Source organism: Vombatus ursinus, unplaced genomic scaffold (assembly GCF_900497805.2).
Source record: "Vombatus ursinus unplaced genomic scaffold, bare-nosed wombat genome assembly UNPS02014818.1, whole genome shotgun sequence".
NCBI classification, from domain to species: Eukaryota; Metazoa; Chordata; class Mammalia; order Diprotodontia; family Vombatidae; genus Vombatus; species Vombatus ursinus.
In genome coordinates this window covers 4,854,514-4,868,367 of record NW_020954596.1, presented here as the reverse complement: position 1 = coordinate 4,868,367, position 13,854 = coordinate 4,854,514, and the positions used below count along the sequence as shown (strand labels likewise).

Below are 13,854 nucleotides of genomic sequence, written 5' to 3'. Positions count from 1 at the left end.
AAAAGAAAGGGGAAAAAAGAAAGGGAGAAAGAAAGGAGGAGATAGCAGGGGAGAAAGGGAGGGGAGGAGTGATCTCAGGGAATGTTTGGCAGAGGCATCATTTTGTAGTCATAAATTTCGGAGGGCAGCTGGCCGGCCCTCTAAAGAGCCTCACTCCCCCCAGCCCGGTCGGGGCCGGGAGGCGGGCTGCGTCATCCTCCCCCTAGAACTCGGAACCTCTTAACAGCAGAGCAGAATTCCCGGCGCTGGCGCCACAAAACTTGGGCTGTGGGTAAGACTCCCCCCCCCCCAACATGCTTTGTCCATTCAGCAAGGGGAGGGGATGTGTGTGAAAGGAGGGGTGCTGGGGGAGAGGGAGGTTCTAACCCGCCCTTGGCCCCATCGGCCCCCAGGGGGCCGCGGCCGGAGCCAGAGCGTCAGTCCAGCAGCTGTGGAGGGCGTCGAACAGGAAGGTCTAAAGGTGACCCTTCCTCGTTGGCCAGAGGGGGCCCCTGCTCAGGCATAAATAGGCTGCTCGGGCTGCCCTGCTCACAAACGGCCGCCGAGCAGTGCTGTCCTCTGCCAGCCCTCTGTCAGCCAGCACAGGTGCCCGCAGCCCCTAGCCTGCCACCCCCGCTCCTGCCCGAAGCTATCCTGAGTGAGTACTGGCCCCCGCCCCCGCCCTGTGGACCCCAACCTACAGGTTTTATTTCCTTAGTATATTAAGAGAGACAAATTCATCGGTTCTGCAACTTCTTGTGCTAGAGTGATAGCAGCTCTTTCCAGACCGTGCTGCTAACCCGTCCTCCAGGTTTGTGCCCCAGAACAGCCCTGAGCCCCTCCAGTAGTACACCTGTAATTCCCTTAGCTAAACCCCTCTGGCAGCAACCAGAAGTTTGAGGACATCAATTTGAAATTCATCACAATGTTGGCACAGAACCCATTCTTTAAAAGAATAAATACACCACTGATGTTTCCCACAGAAACATTTGCCGGTCTAATTAATTCCAGATGTGAGTCTAATAGGATTGGAGAAGAAAACTAGGGCTAGGTTTCTCCAGATGCCTGATCAGAAGGAATAAAGGGAAGGGTATTGGGGTTTTCCATTGGAGGTGCCCATCTGGAAGCTGGAGCCAGCCTGGCAGTGGGTGGGGAAATGGGATACTGTACATGGGGAAGGAAACCTGGTGATGTGTTCAGCCAGCCCTCCTTCCACATCCAAGTACTTTATATGTGTAGTTCCTTGTGGAGAGGTCACTGTTCATAAGGAGAGCAGACAGTGGTCCTTGTCACCAGCTTGTCCCCTGCCTCTCTGTGTCTGTGATGATATGTCATACCAATGAGGGTATATCCCCCCTTTTCCACATTCAGGAACATGGAAAATTTGATGCGTGTCTGCCGCTCCTGTAGAGCTGTGGGGACCCTCCTCCTGACAGCTCTGAGCTGGAGCAGCTGCTTGCCAGTGGGGGAAGAGGCTGTTTGCACAGCCCCAGGTCTGGGGAGGTACACTATCTCCTTCACTGGGAAATGGAGCCAGACAGCCTTCCCCAAGCAGTACCCTCTCTTCAGACCCCCGGCACAGTGGTCCTCCTTACTGGGTAAGTAGAGGCAGCCTGGTAGAGCTAAAAGGATGCTGGACTTTAGTGGTGAAATGGAAAGATTTGGAGTTGGAAGATGGGGAGTTTGAGGCCAAGCTCTACCACTTACTAACTGGGAAACCTTGAACAAGTTGTAAGTCCTCTCGGAGCCTCAGCTTTCTCTTCCGTAAAATAAGAGTTTAGTTTTGTTTTTTTGTTTTCAAATGGTCTCCAAGGTCGTTTGTTTTCAATTCTAAGAGACCTGGTCTTGTAGTCAGGAAGACTTGGGATAAATTCCTATCTCTCATACATACATCTATGTGACCTTGGACAAGAACTTGATTTCTCAATGACCCCACCTCCCAACTCCCTAAGACGGTAGTTTACATATTGGTAGAGGGTGTTTTCTCACAAGGAGCTCCCTTCACTTAAGAAATTACAAATCTACCCCCCCAAAAAACAACCCCCCCAAAACCTCAGTGCTTAGCATAGAAACCTGAACATACTGGGTGTTTAATAAATGTTTCAAAGTTTTTTTTTTTTAAAAGAGCCTCACATTTATATCATGTTTTAGTTTCCAAAGCACTCTACAAACCTGATCTCATTTGATCCTCATAGAAATTTTGTGAAGCAAATCGTGTAAGTATTATTGTCCCCCAAAAGAACCTGAAGCCCAGAGAGGGAAATTAAATTGTCTAAGTTCACATAGTTAGTTAGTAAAAGAGCCAGAACTCACACCAGAGTCATTTGACTTAAAATCTAGAAAGGACTCTTTCCACTCTACAAGCTATGATTTTTACAGCACAGAAACAATGGGTAATTATGCCCCCTAATGATGTTCTATTTAATGGCTCCAGAGATCTGATTCTGTACCAACAGCACCAGGAGGATATGTCTGGAGGGATAGCCCTTGGCCAGATTTAGCTGTAGGGTCCAGAATTCAAACTTATGTCAGCTCTAAAAATATTTAATTCTTCCCCTCCCCCCAAATGGAGATGTCTAGAGCTGTTGGGTAAACAAGGTCAGGCTGGGGAAACCTAAGCCAAAAAAACACACGGGACCATCTTGGAAACCCAAGGATAAGGCCTGGCCAAATCTGAACTTTGAGGATCTAAGACATTCAGATAACACTCACAGCTTTGTTTACTTTGTATACATTGTCTGATTTGACTCTCACTGGCTCAGTGGAATAGATACAATTATCATTCTAAGGCCCAGGGAGATCACTCAGTAAACACCTAGGATCCCTGGGTAAAGCACCTGGGTGTCTCCTGACATTAAGACCTGTCCCCTACATATTACATCACCTGGCCTCTCTAATGTCCGTCTGGCTAATATCTGCCCCTGACAGGTGCGACACACAGCTCTGACTATAGCATGTGGAAGAAGGATGAGTATGTCAGCAATGGGGTTCGGGATTTTGCTGAAAAGGGTGAAGCTTGGGAACTGATGAAGGAAATCGAGGCGGCCGGTGAGAAAATTCAGAGTGTGCACAGTGTTTTCTCAGCATCAGCAATTCCCAGTGGCACAGGACAGACCTCCACTCAGTTAGAGGCTCATTCAAGGCATTCACTAGTAAGTGGATTTTCAGTGTCTTTCAGGATCATCTTCATCCTCATCCATTTTCCAATAAAGGGCAGGTATCATAGAAACTGTCCTGCCACAGAAAGGTTCCTATAGGCAATGGGGTATAAAGAAGGGACTCAGAGTCTCAAGACCTGGGTTCAAATTCCAGCTCTGAAACTCACTAAACTATATGACCAACTGAGTCATAGTCAACCTCAGCTTTCTTATCTGTAAAGTGAAGATCATAGGAGCATAGAATCATTAAATTAGAGCTGGAAGAGACCTCAGAGGCCATTGGGGTTCAGAGGCAGAAATGGAGACGTAGAAAAGTTAAGTGACTTGCCCAGTGTCATGCTAGTAAGTGTCTGAGACAGGGTGTAAACCCCGGTCTTCCTGACTCCATATCTAGTGCTGTATTCACTGTACTACTTATACAGAGTGAGGCAAGCACAACAGAAATGGGATTTATTATGATAACGATGATGATGATGATGATAATGATTACTATGCTAACTATTAACACTGATTGGAAAAGGCCAACCGAGACATGCGTTAGGCATTTGTACCAGTATAGAAAGAGAATTATCTGGGCATGTGAGTGAGCCATTCAGAAGGAGGAAAGGACATTACCACTGCCCGAGGACTGGTAGGCTGGCTACTTCCTTGGTGTCTTTGGGCTGATTTGGATGAGACCCAGGCAGCCTCTGGGCTGGGGAAGGGAAGACCTGCATTGCTTAGTCTCCAGCAAGTGCTTCTTGACGTGGTCCTCTCTCTATCTCCTCGGGGATGCTGACTGGCAGGGAGGCCTCCAAAGGTTCAGCTCTTTATGTGTGTAGCTTTTAGGGATCTTGTGAGTTGTAACTTGGCATCTCCCTCCATCCTAGGGGATGTTTGCCAGTATAGTGAGTGTGCATGCTCAGGCTTGCTCCAGGTAGAATTCTACCCTGCCTTGAGTTTCCTTGGGCTCACTTGGTCCACCCACGCTTTCCATTGTAGATGTAGACTTCCCCGGACAAGGCAAGTTCCAACCAGTGTAGGTTACTCAGGTAATTGAGGCTACCAATCAAGCCACTCAAAGACTGTCCCCTGTTGGAAGATTTTTCTGATCAATCAATTGGCAAATTTTTAGTAAGCCCACACTATTTGCCAGGCTCTGTAGATACAAAGAATGGCATAATCCCAACTCACAAGAATCTTACATTCTAAGAGGAGACAACAAGAATAAATATATATATATATATTTATATGTGCATTGTAAGAATAATATAGTGAATAAATACAAATATATGCAAAAGAAGGTAAATGCAAGGACACCTGGGAGTGAGGGTTCTAGCTGTTGGGAAGGTCTGCAAACACTTTGTGCAAAAGATGGTCCTTGAGATGTATCTTAAAGGAGGAATGGGACTCTTCGAGGCAGAGGGAAAGATGGAGGGCATTCCAGGCATGAGGACTAGCCAGTGCAAAGGTATGGAGACAGGAAATGGGTCTGTGTGTGAGGAATAGAGAGAAGGTCAATTTTGATTGGTTTGCAGAGTGCAGGAGGGGAAGTAATTTTCAATGAGGCTAGAAAGATAGGATTGCATCCTGGTTGTGAAGGGCTTCAAAAACTAACAGAGGAATTTCTATTTTATCTTCAAGGCAATAGGGAGCCATGGCAGCTAGTTGAGGAGGGGAATCACATGTGAGATCAAAATGACTTCAGCAGGGGAGTGGAGGATGAGCTTAAGTGGTGACGGAGACTTCCACATCATCCATAGTTATTTTAAGCATCATTGACATAACTCTGACAGAGCTTCCCCTCCATTCCCTAGTTAAAGTGCAGATTTTGTCTTATACAGAAGCCCTCGGTAGTTCCTATGTTTGCGGGGTCACCCTGCAGGTGCTGAGCTCAGTCCATCCTGCTCTCCAGCCAGGGCTTTCCAGGAGAGTCATAGACTCCTCATCAGTGCTAATTCTAGCTGCCTTTCCATTGCCAGGTGTCATTCCTAGTGCGGATTGTTCCCAGCCCTGACTGGTTTGTTGGAGTAGATAGTATCAATCTGTGTGAAGGAAACCGATGGAAAGAACAAGTCACCTTGGACCTTTTCCCCTACGATGCTGGGACAGACAGTGGCTTCACATTCTCCTCCCCCAACTTTGCCACCATCCCCCAGGACACGGTGACAGAGGTAAGGAGCACTGGAATCAGGGAGGTCATTAGGGCTTACCCCTCATCCAGTCCATGCCTTGTGGGCTTGATCATTCTGGAGAACTGGCTTCTGTCAAAGTACTTGAGGGAGAAGGCGTGCAGGATGGGTCTCCAGACTTCTCTCAAGCACACAGACAACTATCTTGGGTCACTTTACTCCGTTATCTGATAACTGTCTAGACCAGACTGCCTAGATAAAGCTTTGATAAACCTCACTAGATAAGAACTGACAGGCTAAGCAAATTGCCTAGTTAACTTGGCCTGGGCTTGGACTATTACAGGGAATCTGCTTATTTAGGCTGCATCCCTGAATCCAGTGGAGAATTTAAACTGCAAGGAGAAATGTGGTTTTTGGCCTATGGTCTGTGTTGGCTGGCTGGGCGAGCCTGCTGCTGGAGTTTCCCAGCTATCTGACAATGGTATCAGAGATCTTTCTGCAGACTGAGCAGTCTTAACTGAGCAAATGTCTGCTTTGCTTAAATTCCAGATAACATCGTCATCTCCCAGTCACCCTGCAAACTCCTTCTACTACCCCAAGCTGAAATCTCTGCCACCTATTGCCCGAGTGACCATGATGAGAATAAAAAAGAGGCAAAGGGTCTTTGTCCCCACTCCCCCTGCCATGGTCCGCATGGGGAATGAAATTGAGGATTCCCTTTCAGGTAAGTCCGCGGGCTTCTCCCACTTAGGCATATACTCTCTGGGGTGGTGGAGTAACCCCAAAGCAAAGGCAAGCCAGTGACCCAATTGGAAGTAAATTTAGCTCCAGCAGCTGTATGGAATGGTGCCACCACGGGGGAGGAGAAGCTTCCTTCCCCCTGGCTCCCACTGGAGGCTTTGGGAAAGAATGAGATAATGTAGGGGAAAGTGGTTGGAAAAGCAGATACAAATGTGAAGAAACTGGTGGGTTTGACTTTATTGCCTTTGAGAGATGACCTGGTATAGTGGATAGAAGGCTGGTCCTGGAGTCAGGAAGATCCAAGTTCAACTCTTGCCCTTGGTACACATTAGCTGTGTGAATCTGGACAGTTGCTTAACCTCTCAGTGTTTTCCCCTCCTTTCTAAGACAGGGGTTTTTAACCTGGGCTGTTTGAGTTTAAAAAAAATTTTTTTTATAACTGGATTTCAATCTAATTGGTTTTCTTTGTAGTTCTATGTACTTTATTTTATACATTTAAAAACATTATTCTGAAAAGGGGTCCATAGGCTTCCCCAGACTTTCCATGGGGTCCATGACAATTCTTTAAGTTATAGATGAGCTGCCAATCTGCATTAGTGGAGGGAGCGTTCACACCAGGATGTCCCTACAATCAATGAAATCATAGGTACCTGTAAAGGAATTAATTTTAAGTAGAATAAGTCTTCTTGTCAACCAGAAGGGGCCTTAAGGACTAACTAGTCCAGAGGAAGAAATAGATGATCAGAGATGAAAAGGGCCTCGTGACTACATAGAGCATGATTATTCCATAACATTTACCATTTGAAGACTTTCATCCTGTAATTATGGCTTTGAAAGTAAATAAATAAAATGGCTACATAAAAAAGTTGAATGAATTTCCCTCCTTCCGCTAAAAACAATACAGTGCTTAGCCCAAGGCACTGCACACAGTCGGATCTTAAGCATTTGATTAATTGAATTGAAAAAACACACAATGTGATTTATGTTTTAGGAATACAGATTCATACTGATTCATGTTGTGTCAGGGGAGAACAATTAACTAACTTATTTGTTAGGGTTCTACCTCTCCTTTTATTATAAAAATTAATCAGAATGAATTGGGCAATCTATTCCTACCCATTAAGGTCCTTCATTCATAAAGACACTCCATCCAAATCTTTCTATTCTTTGTACCATCTGGCCTGGAGGAAAGAGGACTTAAACGAGTGGGATGGGGATGAGAGAAGTGGTTGCCTGCCCAGTAATATCTGAAGCGCTGATCTGGGACACTTGCCTTGCTTAGCTCTAGAGCACAGAAATGTAGTGGAGAGGACATTCAACTTGGAGGCAGAAGACCTGGGTTAGAATCTAGGCAAATCCTTCATCTGCTTGGGGTTCAGTTTTCTCCCCTGTAAAATGAGGGGATTGGTCCTTTCAGTTCTAATTCCTATAAGGGAGGCACATTGGGAGGAAGCCACAGAGAGGTAGGTTTGGACATAATGTAAGGACAAATATTTGTTGTTCATCCTTCATTTTTGAAGAGGACCAATGACATCAAGCTCTCAGTCCCTGGAGAGCTTGCTGAGGATGGTATGGAGGACTCATATACAACCAGCGGGGTTTGAACCCAGCTGCCTTAGGAGGCTCTTCCCATGAACCTGTGATTCTGAAATATTAGAGACCTACTCGGCTCTCCTCCCCACCCCACCCCACCCCAAATCAAGCTCTTTAGGTCCTTCAAATGAGCTGCACATTATTAATCTTTCATATGTCTACTCTGAAGTCAGTCTTTCTATCCTGTTGAAAGAGACAGTATAAAGGGGAGACTTAGTGAGGATCATATGATTTGGGGCCATTGCTTTGGGACAAACAGATCTTTATCTTAATGAATAAGGAACTTCTGTAGACCTTAAATTAATATGGATTTGAAACTGTTTCCAGAAGTAAGATGAAAGACCATGGCATTAAATCTCTGGGCCATAGCAATCAATTAGGCTTTCAACAAGTGTTTTCTGGTTTTCCCTCCCTTCCTAAGCCTGCACTGGGGGTTATTGAGGTAGACAGAGACAGAGACAGAGACAGAGACAGAGACAGAGGCCCTAACCCTCAGAGTCAGAAGACTTGGGTTTCCTCTCCATGAGAAGGGATATTACATAGGGAATGAAGGGGTTGACCTGACCTCTGACGTCCCATCCAAATGCAAAATCCTAGGATTTTAAGTTTCCAGAATTCCCGTTCTGTCTTTCCAACATCCCAGGAAGACAGGCTGTAAGACAACTACTTGTATTTTGCTCACAGGGAAATTGAAGTACATTGGAGGACAATAGTTTGATTTAAGTTGGGTAGCTGAGCCAGATGGACCCCCTTCCGTTCTCCCGGTTACTACCTAGTGTCTATCCAAACTTCCTGCCTTTGCTTGGAGAAAAATTAAGTTAAGTGGTTCAGCCATAAAGCCCAATGGATTCTTTTCTATTTGTTTTTTAATTTGGGGAAATGAGCAAGACATGGTGAAATGAAAAAATGCAAAGACGGGATGCTGCAGCCCACAGTGCCCATGGTGCCCACCATAGGGGTCCCAAGCTGTGGGAGAGGCCTGCCTTCTCATGACGATCTGGGGATCTAGCTGCTCCCTTTGGAATCCATTAGGGATGAAAATCAAATGCTGCAGTTTTGTCAAAACTGTTGTCAGAGTGTTTGTCATTTTTTGAGCATTTTCTCACAATAGGAGAGCTTGGCACTTTCTGGAGGAGTAAACACAGCGCACACGGTGGCAGTGGCGGGGGCCAGGAGCCTTCAGGCTGCCACAGAACGACAGCTCATTTTCAAAAGCAGAAAACAGAAGCTTTTATTTACCAGGCAACATATGGCCTTTATTATAGGAATGTAAAAATCAAATCCTTTGAATTCGATGTCCCTAGGCAGATCGAGCAGCGATGGGAGATGTAGTATCCAAAATGTATTGGTTTGAGGTTAGAAAAATTACACCATCTCAAAGCTGAAAGGGACCTTAGAACATTGAATATAAAATGCCAATCAATCATCTACGGAGAGCTGGTAGTGACCTGGGAATCTCTATCTAGTCCAGAGCCCTCATTTTATAGATGAGAAGCCTGAGGCAGAAAAGTGTGGTAACACAGGGAGTAAGTAATAATAGCTAGCATTTATAGAGGGCTTTAAGCTTTGCAAAGTGCTTTGCAAATACTATCTCATTTCATCTTCACAACAACCATGGGAGTAAGTGCTTTTATTATCCCCATTTTACAGATAAGGAAACTGAGGAAGACTGAGGTTAAATGAGACTTGTTAGGGGTCACACAGCCAGTAAGTGTGTGAGTCACAAACTGACCCTCATGTTCTCTCCACTCTGGGCCCAGCTCTGTATCTGCTATACCACCTAGCTACAGGAGCTTGGATTCAAACCTAGTTCTTTGGCTTAAGAGTCAGTGTTCTTTCCACTGAATCGCCCTGACCTTGGAATATAGACTGTGAACATGGAATGCTCAGGCTAGAAGGGATCTTAGAAAATAGAATGTTGGAACTGGAAGGGGCCTTAGAAAGTAGAACAACCAAGCTGGGAGGGGCTGAGTCTATCACACATGGGATCTGGAGCTTTAGGACACAGAATGTCACCCCCAAAAAGAACTTCAGGATATAGGACATAGGATTTTAGAGTTAGAACAACTATCAGAGACAATCTAGTCCAATCCCTTTTACAAAGAGAGAAACTGAGGCCCAGGGAGGAATAGAGACTTGCTCAGGGTCTCACAGTTAAATAGCAGAACTGAGATTGGAACCCAGGTCCTCTGATTCCAAGTCTAAGACTCTTCTTATGCTGTGCTCCATATCTTACTATCAGAGCTACAAGTAAACAAACAAAACAAACAAACAAACAAACAAACAAGTTACTCCTCTTGCTTTTTAAAAACAGTGACAGCTGTTCCCTGGTTTTACATGGGGGGGGGCAAGAGGAACAAATATGTCTGATTTTCCTGAAACACATCTATTAATGCTTAGTTTAACGCTAACTGGATGTCTTCTGTGCTTTGTCCATTTCCAGAAACACCTCTGGACTGTGAAGTCTCCCTGTGGTCTTCCTGGGGTCTATGCACAGGCCCGTGCGGAAAGACAGGCGCCAAGAGCCGCACCCGCTACGTCCACCTGCAGCCAGCCAACAATGGGACCCCCTGCCCAGAACTGGAAGAAGAGACTGCATGTGAGCCTGACAACTGTATCTAAGGAGCATGACAGACCCAGCCAGTCAAGTGCCCAGATCCCTCCTGGGTAATCAAGCTGGGCTGTGGGCAGAAGCGGGCACAGGAGTCAGTCCTGGGGAATTCAGGTGTGGCCTTGGCTTGGCATGGGACATTATCTATCGAGCGACCCTCTGTTCAGCCTGGGTGACCAATTGTGGGAGATGTTTCTGATAAATCCCTAAATGTTCATGCAGCTTTCTGACTTGGGATGAGAGACCCATAGCCCGAATCAACCCTCCCAAAATGGTAGAAGTGCTCACACTACCCTCTAGTGGCTAAATGGGAGATTTCTTTCTAAGCAAATTGGATTCACTTATGAAAACCGATTTTTCTCATACACACGGGAACCAGTAAGTTCACATCGTCCAACGCTGGCATGCCTACCCCATCATCCTCCATCTCCCACAATCCCGCTTCAATAACAGGATTCTAGAAAAACACAACATTTGGAGAAACAACATGACAAGGGGCTGTGGCATGTTCGGTACGACAACATTGTACCTTAAGGATTCGTGATTTCCTGCACAAAGTCAATCCCTCCACTGAGGCAGATTACAACCCCTCCTCCTACATAACTTACAGATTTAAAGCTTGTAGAAAAACCTTAGAAATCATCTAGTTCAATCCCCTCATTTTACAGATGAAGAAACTGAGGCTAGAAAAATTAAGTGACTTACTCTGAATTATACAGGTACACAGGTACAGGGTCAGGATTTGAATCCAAGCCCTTTAACCCCAAATCCTGTGCTCTTGCCATTGACTGCATCACATTGTCTCCCTACACTTTTATGTGAGTTATTGTGGCAAAAAAAAGCCACCGCCCCCCCAGCTGGTCAGTCCTGTGGAGACACACTTCTCACTTGGCTACCCTGCTTTATAAGTACCAAATACACAGATTTTCCCCCAGCCTATACTTTCTCGCTTGACAGACCATTTGAGAGTTTTTGCCTTGCTGATATGGCCTTCTGGGGCTCACGGCTACCTCTACCAGCCATGGGACCTTGGAGAAAGTTTTCAGTGAAGGTTAATGTTGTCTTAATGGTCATTCAATGATTGGTTAATGAATGTCACAGTGATGTCTCTCCAAAGTTGCAATGAGGTTTGAGTCATGTATTAATAGTGTTGATCAGGGCAATGTTACATGGGTCATGCCCGAACTAGAATTAATTCCTCCAGAAAGTTTATTTATATACATTTGAGGTTAATGACAATGATGTCCTGGATTATGATTTTTTCTTTTTTACTAATTTATTAGCTTTAAGCAAACCTTTACATGGCCTTTTATTTTCTTTTAAATTCAGAGAAAGGATACTTCCCAAGAACCATTAGGCCTCAGAGGAGTGGAAATGAGGAAATGTAGAGAACTCAGTGAGACCCTGGATTGCCCCTCCAGGCAAATACTTCCATTTGTGCCCAGGTTGAAATAATCCAGCTGCCAGCCACTGAAATGTGGTTGTGGCTGGGATCCCTTCCCATCTAGCTGGCTTTGATCCTGTGGTTTTGTCAAATATTCATCTGAACAGGGGTCAAAACAAGTGATGATATGAATGGACAATCTGGAAAGATTCACCTCCCTTTTTTAAATGTTACTGATCTCTTTGCACATAAATAAAATTTCTATGTTTCTTCACAAATGTCCATGAATCAACCTTACTCATGCCTAGGAAAGTCACCAAGTTGGAAGGAGGATGCTCTCACTGGATTTAGAATTAAAAAGGAAGCACAAAGCTTATCTTGTCTAACCCCTTCATTTTATTATTATTTTAAATTTTATTTTATTAGTTTTCCAATTAACAAGTGTTCATTTCTTTTCCCTTCCACTCCCTCCCCTCCCCATTTGGATAACCAAAAGAAAAAAAAAAGAAAAACAATTTTAAATGCTGTAACAAATATAACTTCCCCACTGGCCCTGTAACCTTGTCTTTTTACAGAGGAGGAAACCAGAGGAACAAAGTGGCATCCAAGGTCACACAGGAAATGCCAGAAACAGGATTTGAATCCTAGGTTCTCTGACTCCAAATGCAATATGCTTCTCACAGCATTAACTCAAAGTAGCAGAGTAGTGCTAGGATTCTAGGAACGTTGATTTAGGGCTGGAAGAGACCTCAGGAGCTAGCGGTCTAGTACAACTCCCAGATGAGGAAACTGAGGCCATAATTTTAAGGGAGATTAAGTGACTTGCTCAGGGTCACACAGATAATAAAGCTACAGAAACAGAATTGGAATCCAGGACCTCTGACACCCATGCCAGTGTTCTTTCCATTATATCATGTTATCTCTGTATTTGTTAACTACAGCTCACGTTTATACAGCACTTTAAGATTTTCGAAGTGTTTTACGTATGTGATGTCATCTCTCCTCACAACGACCTGAGAGGTAGGCGCTGTTATTACTCCCACTTTATAGATAAGGAAACTAAAAATGAGAGGTTAAGTGATTTGTCGGTGACCACACAGCTCATAAAGATCCCAGGAAGGGTTTCAACTCTGGTCTTCCTTGACATCATGTCTCGTGCTCTGTTGTTGATGTTATCATGGACCCATTTGGGGTTTTCTTGACAAAGATACTGGAATGGTTTGCCATTTCCTTCTCCAGCTCATTTTACAGATGAGGGAACTGAGGCCAACAGAGTTAAGTAATTTGCCCAAGGGTCACATAGCTAGTGTCTCAGGCCAAATTTGAACTCAGGTCTTCCTGACTCCAGATCCCATGCTCTATCCACTGCACCACCTTGCTGTCCTATGTCCTATGTCTGACTCTATCATCCTATGGATCTGGAGTGCAATATCCACACGTATAGTCAAGTGTTAATTATTTGCTGACCAATACAAATGAATACGTTGGCATCATCCAAGTAATTATGTTCAAGGATCTTTTTATGCTACAACAAAAAGCGTGTCTTTGAAACTGTTAAGCTAAGGTAGAATACAATGGAGATAACGTTGAGAGAATTCTCTTTAAAAATTGGTGTTTAACAGGGGCATCCACTCTCACCGCTGCTATTTAACATAGTTTTAGAAACTGTAGCCATAACAACACAGCATGAAAAATAAGTTGAAGGGATGGGCATTAGCAACGAAGACATTCAAGTCTCTCTATTTGCAGATGATGTAATTGTTTACCTGGAAAACAAGATGGTCAGCAAACAATAATGAAAGACCTTAGTCAAGTATCCGCTATACTCCATCAACCCACAAAGGTCACCTGCATTGCTAGATTCCTCTACCAAAAATAGGGAGAAACAGAGAGAAAAAGAAAAGCCCTTTTTAATAATGATACCCAATATTTGGGTGTCAACTTCTGGAGACATCAAAGAGACCCTGTACAAAGGCAATTTCAAAATGATTTTGATAGAAATCGAGGAAGAACTGAGAAAATGGAGAGACTGCTCATGTGGATGAGAAAAATAGAATAAAAAGGACCACTGCTCTCAGACAGATTTAATGTGATATCAGTTAAAAGAACAGCAGGTTATTTCATAGAGCTGGATAAAGTCATGGTAGAATTTACATGAAAAAATTGAGATAAGATCATGAGGAACTTTGCAAAAGAAGACAAGTGACGTGGACCCAGCACAGTGCTACCTTATCTCAAAATGTATCATAGATTTGCAGTTATAAAAATTTCCTGGCT

At 44.4% G+C, this 13,854-nt stretch overlaps 1 protein-coding gene across 3 annotated transcripts; it reads left to right on the top strand.

Moving 5' to 3' along the window:
- Window positions 1-510: 510 nt before the first annotated feature.
- SPON2 (spondin 2) lies at window positions 511-11,855 on the top strand. Of its 3 annotated transcripts, none has more exons than XM_027836637.1 (7): window positions 511-637; window positions 1,351-1,577; window positions 2,908-3,131; window positions 5,099-5,290; window positions 5,798-5,972; window positions 10,026-10,181; window positions 11,523-11,855. In XM_027836637.1, coding segments are annotated over exons 2-7 (972 nt in total). In that variant the 5' UTR covers window positions 511-637; window positions 1,351-1,354; the 3' UTR covers window positions 11,525-11,855. The 3 variants fall into 3 exon arrangements, with proteins under 3 accessions (XP_027692438.1, XP_027692437.1, XP_027692435.1); XM_027836636.1 differs by having other exon boundaries at window positions 516-637; window positions 10,026-10,249; XM_027836634.1 differs by having other exon boundaries at window positions 519-637; window positions 10,026-11,855.
- Window positions 11,856-13,854: the final 1,999 nt, after the last annotated feature.

Excerpts from the sequence above, each read along its gene's own strand:
- SPON2 (XM_027836636.1), top strand. The coding sequence starts at position 1,355 with ATGGAAAATTTGATGCGTGTCTGCCGCTCCTGTAGAGCTGTGGGGACC. Across the intron at positions 3,132-5,098 it reads CTCATTCAAGGCATTCACTA|GTGTCATTCCTAGTGCGGAT; the intron begins GTAAGTGGATTT and ends TTCCATTGCCAG. Across the intron at positions 5,973-10,025 it reads AATTGAGGATTCCCTTTCAG|AAACACCTCTGGACTGTGAA; the intron begins GTAAGTCCGCGG and ends GTCCATTTCCAG.